Below are 20,919 nucleotides of genomic sequence, written 5' to 3'. Positions count from 1 at the left end.
TTATCTTGATACTTCATAATTAACCTACTAAGATTGATATTGATATACATAAAATCATCTTAATTTTTAAAGTAAAATTTAATTTAATCCTAAAAAAATACCTGCTAAGTGATTAATCTCTAAATTCGGTCAAATTAGTTCAACCCGAACCCACCCAACCCAACTCAAAAATTTTCAATCCAAAATCACTCCAATCCGAATCCGAACCTACAAATTCTCAATTCAAATTTTTTTTTCCTCCAGATCGACTCAAATCGAGTCGTTCATTTATGACACCGCTAACACTCTATGAATGAATAAATAAAAAGATCAAAATTTATATGTCAACAGGAATGAATATTATAAAAATCAACTTCTAAATATACATAAGCCTTGCGTGTTTTTATTTCCTACTGCAGAACACTTCTAAATTCTCCAATAGAAGGAAAGGAAAAAAGAATATATATCCATAACTTCATTCACTGTCTCCAACGGAAAAGAAAGAAGAGTGATTTAATTCCAAATTAGATCAACAAAGTTGAGATAATTACCTTTTCTTCAAAGAAAGTGTACTAAGAGACACCTTTTAATTCTAGTGACTAATTAGCGTTATATTATTGGACATATACCCAAATCCCAAGATACCTTAAAGAGGAATTAAAATCCCTCTATCAAATGTAGAGAGAGAGAGAGAGAGAGAGAGAGAGAGATAGGAACGCATTTTAACATCAAATGATTTCACATAACTAAAGCCACTGAAGATTTACAAATGATGTCAATGGTGAATTTCACATCTTCTCTATCATTTTTCTCCTATAAAAATAACATCGCCTATAAATGTAAGAAAAGCTATGCTTGAAGACCAAGTAACAACCAACTGTGCAATCTCTAAGTTCGCTATTCACTCACCCCTCCCGCCCAGCTTAACCGTGATTTGCCCTCTCTGGACATCTGTGGGGCCGGACCCAGGGGGCCGCTAAGGTCGCGGTTCCACCTTTTGCATCTAAGTTCGCTATTCACAAGAAGCTGGTTAGTACTTAGTACCAAAACAAGGTGGAGAAGGATCGACTCGTGGAAGGTATTGAGGTTAGCCTGTGTGCAAAACTGTGCCACGAGGAGCTGCGAACTACACCATGAAGAGATAGTTCAAGTCTTCCACTGTCAGGCGAGTTTGGCGAGAACCTGATTCATCTTCACCGAATGCAGAAGCGACCATCTCCCTCTTCTTTTCCTGTGGACAAGCAAAAGAGATCAGCAGAATGAATTGTATAGACATTGTTCCATGATGATCACCACTAAGATTTATGATCCCGAGCATAATTATTTGATAATCAAATGTTTGACAATGGAATTGGTCATTGTGACTAAGAGAATCATTGTAAAATATACCTTGTTTCTCAATCCCATGGTTTGGCAGTCGAAACTACTTGAATGTATCCCCTACATGCATTAAAGCCTATCTAGGTTCCTAACATTTCTCACACTAATTAAGAGTTTGACCCATTAGAAAATGCTTACAAGAAGGGTCTCATTACTTGTATGAAGACAAGGAAGGAAAGTAACGCAAAAGATGGATGGAGAATTGGAGATTTAAGAGGGAGAGAAACAGAAAGGGTCATGAAATTTGGAAGGTCTTATTTCAAGAGCCAAGGGCAAAAAAAAAAAACTTGAATAACCATCTAATAATCGAAAACCTATAGGATCTTTTAGATATTTGATGGCTCAAAAGATATGGACTTCTTATCCAATTTGATATTTCCTTAGTATATTCAAGTCATATAGTCTGAAACTAAAAAACAAAAAAAAAATCTACTATTATTATCCAAAGACCTCATGAATAACTTTGAAAGATATGGATTTCTTATGCAAATCAATATTTGCTTTATCTATGCATGTCATATAGCCTGAGACTAAAAGATTAATCTGCTATTAACGAAAGGCCTCCTATATGACATTAAAACTCTCAGGAGATGGGCCAAGCACAGAATCTAATATTGCAAAGCTCTCATTAGTAATTGCTCTTACAAGTGGTGGTCACTAACCCACAGCAGAAAGGTTTCTACTGACAAACTAACCTCTAGAAGCCGATGGGATCAACTTTTTCACATCAATTATCAAAGCATGCAAATTATTAATTCAGCACTTACTCTATCATATGCGACTTCAGGTTGCAGACAGTAAAAATACAAAATCCTTGGAAAGATGCAAGTAAACACGAACACTTTGGAAAAAGAAAATGTCCACCAAAAAGCATTAAAGTAAACAGCAGGTATGGTACCTGTAAAGCCAAAATACGATCTTCCACTGTGTCTTTCACAGTTAACCGTGATACAGTTACAGGACGCCTCTGGCCGATTCTGTGTGCTCTATCAATAGCCTGGTCCTCAGTAGTAGGGTTCCACCACAAATCCAGAAGAAGAACATGGCAAGCTACCACCAGATTTAGACCAAGACTTGCTGCCTTCAGAGACATGATCATCACAGTAACCTATAAGAATGGTATTTTCTTTAGATGAAACACACTAAACAAAAAAGAAGAGGCTTGGCTAAATAAACAGAATATTGCAGCATGAAGATTCACTTACAGACCTCTGGAAGATTGTTGAAATCCTTGATTGCTTTATCCCTAGCTGCAACAGACATTGTACCATCAAGTCTCCTATACTGTATACAAGATTCTTGCAAAGGAACTTCCAGTAAATCCAGCATCCTTGTCCACTGTGAGAAAACAAGGGCCTTTTCTGAATGCTGACAATTTGGTTTCGGATTTTTTCCTTCATTTGTAGTCACAAAGCATCCCTGTGAAACTGTATTGATCCCATTTGGCAGACAGTCATCACCTTCTTCCTTAGGTTTGGAAGAGTTACAATCAGGGAGATAACATTGAGACCTGGGCAGTGATTGCAAAATATCGAGAGCTGCTTTTACTTTAGAAGAATAAGAGCATCCATTGGATTTGGTTGCATCTGAGATGTTAGAACTACAGCCGGTGGAGTGGCAGACCTCAACAGGCATGTCACATATGGAGGTTGCAATTGTACTTCTAGAAAATACTGAAGCAGCAGTTAACCTAACTTTGCAATCAGCTGACGGGCAGATATAATCATCACCATTAAAACGCTCACGGATACACTGATTGCAGAAAACATGTCCACACTTTGTAACAACTGCATCTTCAGGTGGATCCTGTAAATGTCATTAATCTTAATCAAAGCGGATCCTGTAAATGTCATTAATCTTAATCAAAGCCTCACAAAATTTTCCATTTACAACAAAATTTTGTATCCTTAAACAACAAAAAGTAGAATAAAAAATCAAAATATGAAACATATTGGGAATACAATGTCACATCAGTTTCACCATGGTTAAAATGTTATAGTAGTAAGGATAACTGAGAAATGCAAGAAATGGAGATGGGTATCAGGAACTTTCAGATAACACATTGTGGGAGTCATGTAATTTCGTATGAATCATATAGGTCTAATGTACTATGACAAAAAAAAACAAATGAATGTCAAAAGATAAGGTGGTTTGACTATGATCACATTAGATCAGAAGGAAGCCTACAAAAATCTCAACTGAAAACATGATAAAAATATTTGGTTAGTCATTAAAAATAATAATTCATACAACAATTACTGGTTTGATGAGACAATATAACTCCCCCAATTTTGAGACTTGTATTAACAAATTTTAGGACATTTAAGTGCCACTTCATCTACAATCCTGCAGAAGTGAGAAGGGTAGGTTGTCCAACATAACTAATAAATATTTCATTCAGGAGTGCTACTTATGATATAATATTAATAAAATTCCTTTCTTTTTTTTAGAACTAGAGAATACCATGAAAACTTGTTCTAACACTTTCTTATGTTTTTGTAGTGAAATATTTTACATACTACTACTACAACAACAACAACAACAACAACTAAGTCTTATCCCACCAGGTGGGGTCGACTATATAGTAAAATATTTTACATAAATCCTAAAATATTTTAAAATTATGAAGGGGCAATAGACTTGAAGATCTTTTTCATCTGTCTATAGAAGAGTTCAATTTTCACTACCCAATAACTACAACAACCAAGCCTTAGTTATAAGATCTTTTATCCCACTAAATGAGATTAATTATATGGATCCTCCTACATTATTAGGCCTTATCGAAATGAATTTTATCTTGTTTTATTATTACTAACCAAGTCTCATTTTTCACTAACTAAAATAAGAAAATTTGGCGGGGGTTGGTAGTAAGGAAAAAAAACAAAGGTATATAGTTTAACAAAGATCAATAACCAAAACAGTTATCATGAAAGTTGACTAATCACATGCAATACATCACTTACATTGCATATCGTACAGATAGCCAAGCATGCTTCCAAACAGGTCAAGAGATCCTTCTGTTTTTCTTTGGGGAGCTTACTCGCTATTTCTATGGAAGACCTCTCCACAGAATTGGAACCATACCCATTTACCAGAAAAGGATGATCACAAGCTTGCCTAAGCCTTAAGAGCATCAACAAAATATTCACATAGTTTTGTTTGACAGTTCCTTCATTTGCATATACCTAATAAAACCAAAAAAAAATTTTGATACTCAACATGCAATTGTACAAAATGTAAAATCTAAAAGAAAATATGGTTTTAAAAACAAATCAGAAGCGGATTGATCCCATACATATATCATCTAAAATGAACTTTCAAATATGATAAAACATATCATGGACTTTACGGTTTCTCAATTTTACTTATTCTACACTGAGAATCCAACCAGAACAAAAGTTAATATCTAGGAATAAAGATCCATAAAAATAACTTTAATTTGCTCAATGATGCAAAATTAAAGAAATATCTAAAAACACTCAGAAATGCAAGTGTACCAACCTTAAACTGTTCTCTTGACTCAGCTTCTAAACGTGTGTAGAAAGCTCGTTCTTCCTTGGAGAAATCCACCTTCTTCAAAGTAATAGTCTTAGATGGCAAAGTAATAATAGGCTCGCCATCAAGCATAGTTCCTGAAAAGAAATTCAAAATGATTTTAGTATCCAAGTATAAATTGAGCATCTTTGTTAGAAAAAAGATTGTCCACAAAGAAGAAATCAAATGTCCCGAAAAATATCTACTTCTAAATAACCTGAATAGGCTAGCCAACAAGAAAATGGTCCATAATGCAAAGAGAAAAACTTGTTGAGAAAAAAGAAAAACATTATATACAAAAATTTGGTGAGCATCTAGAGAAACATCTAGCATGAAAAAAGAATTTGTTAAAACACATGATCCATATTCTCAGGTATATTTCTGACAGATGAGTGGTGAAGAATAATAAGAGGCTAAGGCCATAATTGTGAACGTTCAGTTCTAAAAATGATGCAGTTTAATTAGTTGGCAAAAAAGCCACCATAAAGATTTACAGAAAGAACACATGTTCACCACCTTAGGGGAGTAAAAATATCCGACAGAAAAAGTGATCACCACTTACACTTACTCAGGAAAAAAAATGAAATGTTAAGTAAAAGGGAAATCATAATACACCACAACAAGCAGAAACAGAAAGAGATGGATCAAACTGATGAATTTGTTAAATAATATACAGTTAGAAATTCTGAAATCTTAATAAACCCATATCTTGCAATGTAAATTTTAAACAGTTGAATTAGCAAGACAAGAACTTCACCTTTAGTGCGACGTAACATTATAGTCTTCAAAATCAATTTAAGTCTTTCATAGCCTTTTGATGGATTACGACTAATTGGATTCTTTATCATGGAACAAAAAGATTTGTAAGCATCTAATGGACCATAACGGAGAAATCTGAAATAGCTATAAAGGTCATCAACTGCATTCTGTATGGGAGTACCAGACAAACACCACCTTCTCTTAGCTTGCAGACCCCAACATGCCCTTGCAACTTGAGTCCTATGATTCTTGATGCTTTGAGCTTCATCCAGAATTACCCTAAACCAACTAACTCTTGCAAGAGGTCGAGCAGCTGATTCAACATTCCCATCTTTCACATTCTTTCTCGAGGCACTCAAAGTCTCCTTTCCTTTCTTATCAACCATACTTTCCATGTGACCATCATAATTTTCTCTCTCATCATCTTTATCAGCAAGTGGCTGCTTAGGAACTTCCATGCTTACAATAGAATATGTAGTAAGAACAACATCATATTTTGCAAGTTCGTGGGCATCTTTCGTTCTATTACTTCCATGATAAACCAAAACTGACAAATTAGCACTGCATGCAACTTTAGTTTTCAATTCCTCAGCCCATTGCCGGAGAACACTTGTAGGGGAAACAACTAATGTTCCTGCTGCAGGGCTACTCTTTATGGGCATAATCTCCTGATCCCCCCTTCTCTTCAATACACTGGCCATTGAGGAACTGCAAACCCGGAGCTGCTTTGCTTCATTAATCTTAGAAATGTCATCTTCCTCATCATCATCCAGGTTTAGAGGTTCAATTTTATCGTGATTTCCAGCAGAAGGAAATGGTTGAAGAGATGGAGATCTCTCCATCAGGATTAGCGCAATTGTAGATACTGTTTTACCAAGTCCCTGGAACAAAAACATGCATGAGACTATTAACCATTGTCGAAGATATTAGCACCTATAAAATAAGATATTAGCAGGTAATGGACTGCACAAACCTGATCATCAGCAAGTATGCCACCACAACAATGTGAGCTTGAAGTTTCCTTTTGTACCATCCAATGTAAAGCTATACGCTGTAAAACAAGATATTTTCCTTTTAGTTCAGCAATAATAAAAATAGTTATCGAAAATATCAAATGAGATGTATTAGATAAATGGGCTTAAAAAAAGGGACCCATTAAGTTGAACCTGATGTCTCAGCAAAGAAACTGCCAACGCTCCCTCAGGTGGACAGGCCTCAGACATGGGCTGAGAAAGATCCTGCACCTGCACATAGCTAACATCAATTATAGCATATATAAAGTTAGAAATAATATAACAGTTGTATGTTATTCAATGAGCACAACTACATCAAAAATATATAGGGCTATATACAATACATCACGTGGAGCTAAACTACAATTCCCTCCAACTAGGGCATAGATTGATCCATGCACATCTTGTTCTACCATATTGGAAGAGCAACTTAAAAAAAAAAAAGGTAGCACTGACAAGAGGCCTGGATGGAACAATAGTTTATCCATAAAGAAAGTACAATTTTTTAGCTCTCTCTAGAACTGAAGATACTAGTAGAGACCAAAATCTTTCAAAGATGGAAAAAAATGAAGAATTGAAAATAAAAAAAGACTACAGTTCCAGCATCTAGAAGGAAAAAGTGGAGGCATGTCTAGAAAAAACATGAGAATAGCAGGGAATACCAAAATACTGCATGCTTATTGGTGAAATTAAATAGGCAAAGCATATGCTATGAAAACAAATCTGACTCCATATCATGTTACGACTCAGCGCCATAACTTTATTGACACAATTTTATGACTCAGGTGCAGAACAGCCTCAGTTACAGACTGTCATGAAGGCACATGAAAATAGATGGAATAAAACCACCACAGCAAAGGCTCATATAAGTAGTAGTTACTTTTAAATAAATATAACATATATGGAATGAGATTCAATTGTCAAAAATAAAATTATGGTAAATAATTTGTTAATGGACTGATCTTAGTAGAAAAAATCAGAGAGGGATCGGCCAGTCAAAAGAGCATTATGTCTTCTGTATCATCAAAATAAAATTGCGAGAATCTAAGTTGGCAAAAATAATTTTGAAGTAAATTGGCAACATTATTAATATATATGAATATATAATCGATTCTCAACAAAAACCTGGGTTCCACTATTATTCAAATGTGCTCGCCATAGCTTGTGTGTCAACTAGACTGAGGAACAAAGCATAGCATAGCTCACACACATAAGAAAACAAGTGAAAAAAGTTGAATGCACATTTAGTGTCTTAGAGCATTCTGTGAAATGCATGTCAATTAACCTTCAGAACTGCATCTTTTCTCTGTGCCAACCAACATTAAATGAATTTTTAACAATGATAGGATAAACTAGGATCATGAGAAATGCGCCTATGAGAGAGATTGAAAGCAATGTACGAAGTGATGGCCAACTACCCATTGTCTTAATCTGACAGTTGCTATCTAAATCATAAGTGTAATAGAAGCATAAATAAATAAAGGAGCAAAAATTGATAAGAAGAAAACAACAAATTCAAAGCTAATTTTTAAATAACAATAACACTATATGTTTAACTTGATTCCACTAAGGCCCTTGTCTCACGTTGGAAGTTATCAGTTAGGGAAACAGTTATATATGTATATATATAGATATCAAATTAATTATCAATTAAGAAATCACTAACCTGCAGAGCTAGCTGGATATTCAATCTTTCATCCTTTTGCCGCATCCCACCAAACCTAGACAAATATGTCTCTGTAAATCCAGACTGATCTACTACTGTAGGATTACTTGTATAAAATGGGTGTGGTGGTGGTGGGTAGGTAGAGTTTCTAATATCATCAAGGATGCATGTGTCAGCATCATCATCCACACTTACATATATGAGACCATCATTATCACGATGCTTAAGATTACTCATGTAGCTCATGGCACCACCATTGTCATGGTGCTTAAGGCTATTCTGGTGGTAATGAGATATATGTGCCTGATCATCTCTGCCTATCATCAACGATATATTTTGCTTCTTATTAGGCCAGTTAGTCAAAGAATCAGAGAACAAATTTTCCGACTCATTCATCACAAATAATTCAGTATGACTAGAGGTAGAATTTCTACTTGGAGGGTCTCTCTTGCGGCTGCCATAAGAAGAAGAATCTATACTAGATTCACTCTCAAGACTAAGATCATCAGAATTGTTCTGCCCTGCACAGGCATCTAGCAGTGGTAGAACAGTATCTGACATTAGGAAGTCTTGCAGTAAGGATCTGGATTCCGCAGTCGTGTCCAACTCCACTTCACTGCCTCTGGATAAACTCAGAGATGGATGTCGTTGATCCTCATTTTCATGCTTAACTATATCTTCCTTCTGATGTGAAAAAACTGGATGAGAGAATTGGCCATGGAATGTGTTCCTAGTACCATCAGTATGTGAATCTCTGCGAGCATAGCTGCTTCCACAAGCATTATACATGATGCCTAATGCCTCAGTAGCATTCAATGTGGACTTGGAATCATACAAATTTTGGCAAGTTAAACTAGGATCAGTATATGAATAAGGATCGTGAAATAGAGAAACCCTCTGAGTGGATCTTCTTTCATTATTTCTCTCAGCGTCAGTTAGACCAGACAAATCAGTTATCATAGTGTGTGAATCTGTAAGCATGAAATAAAAATACTATTAGAGATAATTGTTACTGGTATTAGCACAGTTACACTTAAAATGCCAGTTAACTTTGCAATGGATGAATAGCATACCGTCTGCACAATGTTCATAGTCATGACTTCTCGTCTGCTTGAAGACCTTTTGGCCACTGTCCGAGAACAAATCATGACTGAATTCTACATAATGTGACATAATAAGGCTGGTTTTGTCAACATTATCAAAATTATAGCTCGGTGCATGTTGAAGCTGCTGATTGTGGAGGTCTCTGACCATCAGACTATTGCGGGAGCTCTCAACAAAATTTTTTCTTGTATTAAAATCATATTCTTGATTTGAAGGTGAAAAACAACTTGAAGGACAATCAAGTGCGTGCTTAGATTCAGCATGCTCTGAGGCATGTCTTATATCATCATTCCTAGGAAAATTACAGTTATAATTTTCTTTTGAACCCAAGGAAAATCCTACATTAACCTCTTTTTGGCAGTCTAAGCCACCAATTCTATCTGACGTACTCCATTGAGAACCAACTCTCCCACTGCATTCCTTATATTCTGTTGAACCTATCCACAATGACACAATAGTATGAAGAAAGAAAAAGAAAAAGAAAAAAAGTCTAGTGCACAAAGCTTCCGTAGATCTCGGAGAAGGGTCTATTGTATATAGTCTTACCTGCTTTGCAAGAGACTATTTCCAAAACCCGAACCCGTGACCTCCAGGTCACGCAGCAGCAACTTTACCGTTGCGCCAAGGCTCCCTTTCAGTATCAAGAAAGAAAAGTAAATAATATTCATGCATGGAATATATCATATAACTAAACACGTGCAATTATATAAAGATCCAGATTGCACCAATACACTAATAGGCCATACCAAAAATATAAGGTTTAGCAGAAAATTCGGCATCTACAGGGTATCCATGTAATTTGCCTTGGTGTAAACCTTCATATGTAATCTGCATATCACATCTCCAGTGAATTAGCATCCATCAATATTAAAAAGAATAACAACCATTACATAGGAATATAGGATAGCACCGTGCAAGTAGAGTTTTCAACTATTTTAAACTCAAGAAAAGCTCAACATTATTCAGATCATGTGTTACCAACAAGGTCTAATTTTATATAAATAAATACACCTATGGTAACTATGGTTTATAACTGAGATTTTAAGAACTTTACACTTATTGCAGTTTGGCTCAGTTGATCTTGGCCAATCCAAGTCCAGTTAGTTCCATGGAGGTTGAATGCAGCATCAACATAAGAGAGGTATGATAAAAATCAAAATCTGATCACTTTGACACATTCTTTCAGCTACTTAAAGTTGGAGATTGCTCATAATATTTATCCAATACTAGAATCATGGAAACTGTTGAGCATTTAGGAAATCAAATTTGTAAAATATAATGTCTAGTATTGTATAAGTAAATATACCTATTGGTAAAGACAACAAACTGATGTCTCAAGATGGCTACAGAATTTCGCACTTATTGCAGTTTGGTTCAGTTGATCTTGAGTCAATCCAAGTTCAATTAGTTCCATCTAGGTTGAATCTGACATCAAAATTACAAAACTATAGACAAGATAAATTATGTTTGTTTCAGTACATTCTTCAGCAAATTAAAGTTTGAGATCTTTCAGAATATTCATCCAATATTTGGACAACCATGGCATCTGCTAATCATTTGTCAAAAGGGCATCAAACTCATGGTTTAAAGTGTCGTGCTGAGACAGTTCCGCTCGACGACCAGCACCGGCACGACCCCGGCACCAGACCTGCGACAGGTGCGACGTGTTGTGCGACCCCGTGGTCACAGTGGAGGGGTCGCTCAACCCTGCAACAACAGCGGAGGGGTCACATAACTCTTCCGCCGTCTTCGCGGAGGCATCGTGCGACCCTGCGGTCGTTGTAGAGGGGTCACACGGCCAATACGGTCCCGCCGAAAGAGTCACACAATCCCCGCGGCCATGGCTGGTCACGCAACCGCACGACGACGCCGAAGTAGTGGGGGCTCGCGAGTGGTGTCAGATTTCATTTTTTTTTTAATTAAACTTAGGTTAATTAATCAACTCCTAACTATGATGGAGATAATCTAAAGAGACTTTATTAAATCCTAATAAAATTATATAATTAATTTTATATTTCATTTATTTTAATTTAAAAATTATAATAAATTTTTTATTTATCTATTTTCATATCTTTTTCTTTTTTTAAAGATTATTTTTTAAATATTTATGTTAAATATTTTAGTTTTAAATTAATATATTTTATATTTAAAAAATACCGAAACTATATCGGCATGGCACGATACAGTCCAAAACCGTATCATTCCAATCCAGGACAACTTGAAAAACAAAGGTTGTTTCCTATGCAATGGGGCCTCACTTGGCAAGGGAATGTCCCAAGAGAGAGAAGTTAAGTGCTTTCTTAGCACAAGAAAACGATAAAGGTCGTGAACAGGAAGTTGCTTCTCTTGTAAATCCTTTACAGTTGTTAAATTCAATTGTTCGTTATGATGCTAACGAAAATGAAGGAAACATGGAGGTATACGAAGAGTCTACTAGCAAGGTCGTGGGGACTATGCTAGAGCAAGAGGCCTGCGTACCGGAGTGTTCAACGAGGACGTCGAATTCTTCTAGTGGGGTTGGTTTGTCAGCCCCCTAACTTGGTGGCAAGGCTAGACACGAGGATTGGCTCGTTCCTCCTTTGATCCAGCCTAGTGAGCTTGTGCGTGGGGCGCGCGACATGCGAAGCAGCGAAGCTTTTGGGCGGCACGGGGTTGTCCAAGCCCAAGTCTTGCAGAAGGCAAAGACTCGGCAAACCAGCGAGTGAGGCATCTACAAGACATGCAAGCAGCCAGCAAAGCGGGGTTGCCTAAGCCCAAGTCATGCAGAAGGCAAAGACTTGGCAAATCAGCAAGCATGGCATGCAAAATATGTCAACCAATGGAGTGACGGCATGGGATTGTCCAAAGCCCAAGTCTTACAGAAGAAAGGCTTGGCAATGATCCAGGCGTGGCTTGTGCACAAGCCATGCCAAAGTAGCGGATGCGGCAGTACGCAGGGTGCTGCCCAAGCCCAAGTTATGCACTATGCAGACTTGGTAATCTCTCGAGCATGGCATGCCAAAATAGTGGAGACTTGTGACAGTGCGCAGGGTGTTGTCCAATGCACCAGACATGCAATAGCAGACTTGGTGATCATGCGAGCATGGCATGTGTATTGGGCATGCCAAGCAGCAACAAAGGAGCGGACAGACGGACTTGTCCGTGGCGTGGACAGACGGACTTGTCCGTGGCGCCAAGAGAGTGGACAGACGAACTGGTTCGTGGTGCCAAAGAAATGAAGCCGTAGGCCGAGCACTTGATGTGCATACATACTTTGGCGCGGGGCCAAAGAAGCAGAGCCATGGATCGAACACTAGGCGGACAGATGGACTTGTCTGTAGTGCCAAAGGCGGACGGATGGACTTATCCGTGGTGCCAAAGAAGCGGAGCCATTGTGCGAACACTGGGCGGACATATGGACTTGTTCGTGCAGACTGACACTTGGTATGGACTAATGCAGCAGAGTCATGCAACGAAGCATAAGCAAAGCATGCTGACACTTGGCATGAACCAATGCAGCATGATGAAAGAGCAAAGCAGGTTGCCACTTGGCATGGTGCCAATGCAGCCAAGACATGCGGACAAGACGGTTTTGGAAGTTAAGTTAGTTTTATCCATGTAGCACAAGTGGTTGGTGCAACCATGATGTAACTCCTTTGTAATTGCCACCTATGCATGATAAATAAGCATGGTGGGTTCATTGGCAAGAGGGGGCCAAGGGTGCTAGTGTGTGCCAAAGGAGTGTGCAGCGTGAGCAAATTCGTGGGGAATTTGTGAAGGCAGATTGTGAAGAATTGTAAGTAAATCGTGAGGGATTTGTATGGGCAGATCAAGAGCGATTTGTAAATGATTCTGTATTGTTCCATTGTATTCCTTTATTGAGGCTAATAAAAATTGAGAGTTTTCTTTGGTGTTGCTTTCTTGTGGCGTTGCCTTGGGATTTCCTTGTGCCTTTGTGGTGCATTCGTTGGTAGGCTAAGAGTCAAGTGCGGGACTTGACTGTCGCGCAGGAGATTTTTTATGGTAAAAAATTACCAGTTGTCACAGGGGTAATTTTCGACCTTCAAAAATCTCAGGCGCGGCAGTCCCGCACTTGACTCTCAGCCTACCAACGAATGCACCACAAAGGCACAAGGAAATCCCAAGGCAACGCCACAAGAAAGCCACAACAAACAACATCAAAGATTACAGGAAAACTCCCAACCTTTATTAGCCTCAATAAAGGAATACAATGGAACAATAGAGAATCACTTATAAATCGCTCTTGATCCGCCCATACAAATCCCTCACGATTTGCTTACAATTCTTCACAATCTGCCTTCACAAATTCCCCACGAATTTGCTCACGATACACACTCCTTTGGCACACACTAGCACCCTTGGCCCCCTCTTGCCAATGAACCCACCATGCCTATTTATCATGCATAGGCGGCGGTTACAAAGGAGTTACATCGTGGTTGCACCAACCACTTGTGCCACATGGATAAAACTAACTCAACTTCCAAAATCGTCTTGTCCACATGTCTTGGCTACATTGGCACCATGCCAAGTGGCACACTGCTTTGCTCTATCATCATGTTGCATTAGTCCACGCCAAGTGTCAGCATGCTTTGCTTATGCTTCGCCGCATGGCTCTACTGCATTGGTCCATGCCAAGTGTCAGTCTGCACGAACAAGACCATCTGTCCGCCCAGTGTTTACACAACGACTCCGCTTCTTTGGCATCACGGACAAGTCCATCCGTCCGCCTTTGGCACCATAGACAAGTCCATCTGTCCGCCTAATGTTCGGTCCATGGCTCCGCTTCTTTGGCTCCGCACCAAAGTATGTATGCACGTCAAGTGCTCGGCCCACAGCTTCATTTCTTTGGCACAACGAACCAGTCAGTCTGTCCACTCTCTTGGCGCCATGGACAAGTCCATCTGTCCGCACCACAGACAAGTCCGTCTGTCCGCTCCTTTGTTGCTGCTTGGCATGCCCAGTACACATGTCATGCTCGCATGATCACCAAGTTTGCTACTGCATGTCTGGTGCAATGGATAGCATCCCGCGCACTGTCACAAGTTTCCACTGTTTTGGCATGCCTTGGCACATGCGCTCGAGAGATTACCAAGTCTACATAGTGCATGACTTGGGCTTGGGCAGCACCTCGCGTACTGCTGCATCCGCTACTTTGGCATGGCTCATGCATAGGTCACGCCCGGATCATTGCCAAGCCTTTCTTATGTAAGACTTGGGCTTTAGACAGCCCCATGTCGCTGCTCCATTGCTTGACATATTTTGCATGTCATACTTGCTGATTTGCCAAGTCTTTGCCTTCTGCATGACTTGGGCTTAGGCAGCCCCGCGCTGCCGCTCTGCTGGCTGCTTGGCATGTCTTACGCACATGTCATGCCCGCTGGTTTGCCGAGCCTTTGCCTTCTGCAAGACTTGGGCTTGGACAGCCCCATGCCGCCCAAAAGCTTCGCTGCTTCGCATGTCGCGCACCCCACGCACATGCTCACTAGGCTGGATCAAAGGAACAACGAGAAAATCCTCGTGTCCAGCCTTGCCACCAAGTTAGGGGGCTAACAAACCACCCCCCCAGAAGAATTCAACGTCCTCGTCCAACACTCCGGTATGCAGGCCTCCTGCTCTAGCATAGTTCCCGCGACCTTGCTAGTAAACTTTTCGTATACCTCCACGTTTCCTTCGTTTTCGTTAGCATCATAGCGAACAATTGAATTTAACAACGGTAAAGGATTTACAAGAGAAGTAACTTCCTGTTCGCGGCCTTCATCGTTTTTTTGCGCTAAGAAAACACTTAACTTCTCTCTCTTGGGACATTCCCTTGCCAAGTGAGGCCCATTGCATAGGAAACAACCTTTGTTTTTCAAGTTGTCCTTTTCTTGGACTGCAGAATGATTCTTCTTGCAATTCCACCATTGTTTAGCCGAGTCCTTCTTCCTTCCGCCTCCTTCCCTTTATGATTCTTCATTAATTTAGAAGGCGTAGAAGCTTCCAAACTCTCTTTGTTAGATTGGAAGTCGACCAAAGCATCCGCAACAGCAATAGCACTAAAAAGATCCCACACATTCTGCCTTCAAAGTTTGATTTGTGCCCACGGTTGTAAACCGTACAGAAAGTTATAAAGGTTGTCCTCCTCGGACATGTTGGAAATATCCAACATCAAAGAAGTAAATTCTTTGACATAGTCTCTAACAGAGCCCTTCTGCTTAAGACGTTTCAGCCCATCTCGTGCAATCCACGAGACATTGCCGGTAAGAAATTGTGCTTTCAACTCCTTCAACCGAGCCCAAGTGTCAATTTGTTCCCGCCCAGCATTGGCATTACCCACCATGCGAGTTCTCCACCATAACTTCGCATCACCACCAAGGTACATGTTGGAAATTGTCACCTTCTCCATTTCAGGCACGCGAGCAACAAGAAAATACTGCTCCATGTCCCACAAAAAGTTCTCAAGTTCCTTGGCGCTCCGTGCACCCCCATAGGAATTGGGTTCTGGAACTTTTACCACAGGACGATCCCTTCCATGTTCTGCACTTGAAGAAACCGCTCTTCGCAGAACAACCATTTCGGAGTGCAATGCATCATAGTCTTTGCGGATCTACATGAGTTCCTCCATCAAAGACCTCCGAATTTGCTCCATAGAAGCCTCCAGATAAGCAACCTTCTCCATAAGATTGTAATCAGCAACATCTCCATCAGGGACAGCACCAATCAAGGCTTCAAGAAGAGAAACTCGTTCTCTGATTTCATGGTTGTCTACAGCCATCTTGCTTGAAATTTCGCCCAAACTTTGGCTATTTTTCGCCAAATGTGGCTCTGATCAAACTTATAATTAGCTAATGTCTGGTTGGGTATAAATAATGTTATCTAAGATTTCTTAGCAAAATGAATCATATCAAATGTAGCTTAAACACAAATAACATACTGCATGAAGATTGCATAGCACCGTTACCAAGTAGGATATCAATAGATTTGTAGCAAAGTGTATAAACAAAGGATATGTTAAATTGTTAATAATTTAAAATTATTCAAGAGATTTTTCTTTTCAATCTATTTGTTTTTTTTCTATGTTTTGTTCTTGTTATGCTGGAGCAATTTTCGCTATTCCTTGTCGGCTACTGTACCTTCATGCTTCTCTTCTAATGGGTTGTGTTTTTTGTGGACTTATTCAGTATCTTTTAAAAAACAGCAACTAAAAAATTTCAGAAAATACTATTTTAAATCCAAATCATTCAAAATGATATAAGACTAATCTGCAAACTAACAACTGTTCCCTTGTGATCCCACAATCGAGACTTACCTATTGATTTTAATTCACTCAAATGAGAAAAATGATGTAAAAGCTAATGCTTCTGCAAAAGAGTAAATCTTGTGCATCTACGGCAAGAGAAGCTGCCAAAGAGGATAGATAATATTGTAGACTTGTGGAGGCAACAAATAGAATAAATGAGAGAAGTGGATAAGAGTGGAAAATATTTGCTACTCGTCATAGTATAATATAAAGACGAATCATCAAAAGGAGTAAAAGATGAAGAAAAATCATTAAGATGTCTCAACAGAAAGGAAATTAATATTGTGATACGTTCTAAGATTGTGTTATCCTATATACAAAATATGATATGGCAAAGATGAACTTTACAATGGATTAATATTGTACTGAATTATGATCCAACTTAATCCTCAAAGTAATCCAAGCAAACCTGCAAACATTTGTTGCTAGACCTCAGCCCATACACAATTGTTCAAGATTCTTGATAACACCACTATATTCTTGATCAAGATGCACTGTGGTCAGTTAGCTAAGAATGTTTGTTTCGCATGTGTTTGAGAGCATCATCCAAGCTTGTCAAGTGCTCGAGTTCATTGCTCAACAACTTCAAAGTCAACCTCCTAATGTAACTTTTCAGTAGCTAGCCTTTGCATGTCATGATGAGATCTCTTGACTATTCAAACTAAAATCCGTCCTTCCAATCAATTTCTTAGCTACTAACAACTACAGTGCCTACTTAAAAATCCATTCGTTGACCACTACAATCATGCCTCTTGCACTTATGACTTACCAACTACGGATGTCTTTTCTCCTCCTCATTGATCTTCTCTCTATATCTCCTATTTGTCCATTTGCTACGATATCAAATTTAAGATGTTGTATATAGCCTCCTATATCAAACTATTAACCACAACCCCACCTCCCCTCTGTTTTCTCCTTTTCCAGCAATCATGCAGTATCTCTGTTCTTTTGTGGATACCAAGGTGGATATAACAAGAAGCCATAATTCAAAAATTAAGATCAATGATTGAATATAACATCAAAAGAGTTAATTAAAAATGTTATCTGTAATTTAAAATTCCAGCTTTCATTCATTTGTAAAGTGAATGCTATTCAATCATTGAGCTCTATTGTATCCATCAAGTTTCATTTCTAAATATGTTGATTTGGCATTTATATCATGTGATTTTGATATTTCAGAGATGTATGGATATCTTTGATTTATCAAGCTTGATTTAAATTTGATTTTTTTAATATTCTCATTTATTGTAATTTTGATTTTTAAATTTAGTGGAGGTATCATTTTCTCTAAAATAATAATTTTTTAATTATTTCTTCGCATCTGTATTTATATGCTGGAGCATAGTTGCAACAAAAGGCGGAAATTCTAGAATTGAACTTTTCCAATTTTAGGTAGCAAGTCCTCCAACCTTGCATAAAAGCCAAGCATCATGCAATTAGGATACAAGGCGATTTTAAAGAATCATGAGGAAGAACAAATTGAGTGATTTATGGTGACTTTCTAGAGATCTCTTCTTTAAGTAATATTTTACTCAATCTTAAGTTCTTTTAGTAGAAAAAAACTTTAAAAACAAAAAAAACCATTTTAAACCCAAAAAAAAACTATCTCATTCCCTAAGCCTTGAACAGTGTTTGCAATTCAAGACGAAGTTATGAAACCAAACCTAGAACTATAGCAATAAATTTAATAAGAAGATCAAACCAGAGAAATTTCAGGTAGAAGGGGGAAATTTAGTATAACCTCTCCTAAAACAGTCATCTATTAGCTTCACAAACAAACCAGATAAAAGTAGCAATCAATACTCTATTTTCCTAGACAAAAAAAAAAAAAATCAAAGGTTATTTCAAGTAGCTAGTATATTCTTCCATACCTTCCTGACCGAAGCCTAAAAGAACAACGCGGTCTGCCGACACAGTCATGATCGATGCATGTAATTTTAAAAAACTAACATAAGGTTTGAAATTCCAAACAAGAACTAGTCCAGGAAGAGCCTTATTGCTTCAATACATTTGTACCCTAAGATCCCCAATCAACAACAAAACAACATCTTCAACCCAACACAAACTAGACACGGTCTATAACTGCGCCGAAGATCGAAATTTCGAAATCACGCAATAAAAAGGGCCATTATTGAAACCCTAAATTTAGGGAAATTTGCCTGGGGCTGTTCGTCGGACGGAGGAGGCTGCGCCGGCTCTTCGTCGAGGATGGCGTACAAATCCTCGACGCTGATGGCGAGGTTTTCGTCGAACAATAGGTCGCTTCCCTCCTCTAGAATCTCCCACGAATTCCCCTGCGGGTGGTCCTCCATCGAAAGGAGGAAGCCAAAACCCTAATTGCCGCCCGCCGCAATAACTCGTAGTTGTCGCCACCGATTCAACACTCTCCCCCTCCCCGCAACGAGATTCCACCAAAACGAGGGAAAGATTACGAAGAAGAAGAAACGCCAGCGGTGGCGGCGGCGGCGGCGCGAGGAGGAGGAAGAAGAGGGAGAGGAAGCGGAGGAGATCAATCGAGGCCGATGTGGCCGCGGCGGAGACGAATAAAGAATTAAGGACTCTTTTTATCTCGACTAATTAATTACGTTCAAACTTGAGCCTATTAAGCAAACCTTTTTCTTTATAGTAGTGGACCTTTCTATAAAAAGTAAAATCAAGCCGCCCATAAATTGCATTTTGCCCCTTCTTCGTATGGTCTAAGGCGAATTCGTCCCGACTTAGCCCCTCCGTCGACATCCCATATTTTAACCACTACATCGTCCCCTCGTCCCAAAAATACTTTTCCTTTTTCATATCTTCATAATAATCTCAGTCTCATTGATTATTCTTGAAAATGATCATCCGACCTCATGGATACAATCTGAATATTTTATTATGATACCATGTACTAGGACCTCCTTCTTCTTCTTCTTCATAAAAGGGATGGTCGTGCAGTTGTCTAGTGCTTAGGTCTCATAGCTTCTTCATGTCTTCATGTGATAAAAGACGGTTCGCTCGTCCCACCCTCACTAATCTGTCCATAGACCAACACAGAAGAGGAAAATCACGATTGACTACTAGTTATTAGTGCAAGTGGCTAAGGGTAGCAACGGGTCCGGGTTGAGACGGGTTTGGCCAAACCCGGAATCCGGCCCGCCCCGCTCCGTGAAGCCGACAGGGTGGGTCCGGGTTAGACCCGCTAGATCTATCATATTTAAAATATATATTTTTTAATATTAAATATTATAAATTAAAATTTTAATTAGTAAATATAAGAATATATATATATATATATATATATGAGTTCGGGCAAGGTCTAGTTAAATCCAAGACCCGTCCCGGATCCGGCTTAGATCCATTTAGGCGGGTCTAAATTTGTCCCACCGGGACGGATTTATTACAGGGCTGAATTTGAATTCGTCCTATTATCATCCCTATAAATAGCCAAGGCTTAAGAGAGGATATACTCGAGGACATTAAATTTTGACCCTAACATTTTATATGACAATATTTTATATTTTAATCATCGCATCTCAGCCTTCTAAGTCTAGTTGTCTTCGTGCTTTGATGCTTGCTCGCTAATTTATACTATTTTAATTTAAATACTCGTAAATTAAAGTCTCAATAATTTGAATCGGAATTAAATTTAAATTATTTTGTATTATAATTTAATTATATTTGAATTAAGATTTAAAGTATTTATATTGAATTCAAACTCAAATTTTATTTCGAATAGTATTAGAATTGAAATTATTTATATATAAATATCATATATATTTTTTAAACTAAAACACAAATATTAATATTTTTATATTATTCTGGACTGTGCTTTTAAATTTGACTTCGAAAATCAATTTACAGTTTGCCCCAGAGAAATATTTTAATTTAGAAAAAACACATTTAAGTATAAGCGGTGTTCCGGTTTCGTCATTCACTCACTGAGTAGTGGCTTTTCTTTAATTGATTAGTGATGGATAAGCTGTCTTGCGTCACCAATATCGGTGGGACTAAGCGTGTAAATTTGGAATTCTTCGGTGGCGATTTAATTATTGCCCTACTCTACTTTTTCAAGACCATTCATAGTTATGAAAGCCCCGTGTGCGCCCTTTGAGTGTTTAGTCTACTATCGTGTTTTAGAATTTAAGTTAGATTATATATTTAGAATCGTGTTTTAGTTTAATACCGGGTGCACCTCCTATACGAATTTGATGCATTAAATCTGATCC

General features: G+C 38.4%; 1 protein-coding gene across 4 annotated transcripts; it reads right to left on the bottom strand.

The window, feature by feature from the left end:
* Positions 1-699: 699 nt before the first annotated feature.
* On the bottom strand, positions 700-19,298 carry LOC121967412 (helicase-like transcription factor CHR28). Of its 4 annotated transcripts, none has more exons than XR_006107760.1 (12): positions 18,874-19,298; positions 10,182-10,263; positions 9,405-9,872; positions 8,332-9,302; positions 6,819-6,896; positions 6,626-6,703; positions 5,651-6,533; positions 4,861-4,991; positions 4,323-4,544; positions 2,565-3,165; positions 2,258-2,467; positions 700-1,210 (listed from the first exon to the last, which is right to left on the bottom strand). XR_006107760.1 is itself a non-coding variant. In XM_042517613.1 (12 exons), the coding sequence occupies exons 1-12, from the start codon at positions 19,024-19,026 to the stop codon at positions 1,106-1,108; spliced, it is 3,978 nt and encodes a 1,325-aa protein (XP_042373547.1). In that variant the 5' UTR covers positions 19,027-19,295; the 3' UTR covers positions 700-1,105. The 4 variants fall into 4 exon arrangements, 3 of the variants coding, with proteins under 3 accessions (XP_042373547.1, XP_042373549.1, XP_042373548.1); XM_042517613.1 differs by having other exon boundaries at positions 2,569-3,165; positions 18,874-19,295; XM_042517615.1 differs by lacking the exon at positions 4,323-4,544 and having other exon boundaries at positions 2,569-3,165; positions 18,874-19,296.
* Positions 19,299-20,919: the final 1,621 nt, after the last annotated feature.

The sequence above is a fragment of the Zingiber officinale genome, chromosome 3B (genome assembly GCF_018446385.1).
Source record: "Zingiber officinale cultivar Zhangliang chromosome 3B, Zo_v1.1, whole genome shotgun sequence".
Taxonomy (NCBI): Eukaryota; Viridiplantae; Streptophyta; class Magnoliopsida; order Zingiberales; family Zingiberaceae; genus Zingiber; species Zingiber officinale.
Note: the sequence above shows the minus strand (reverse complement) of the source record. Positions and strands in the feature narration are given on the sequence as shown.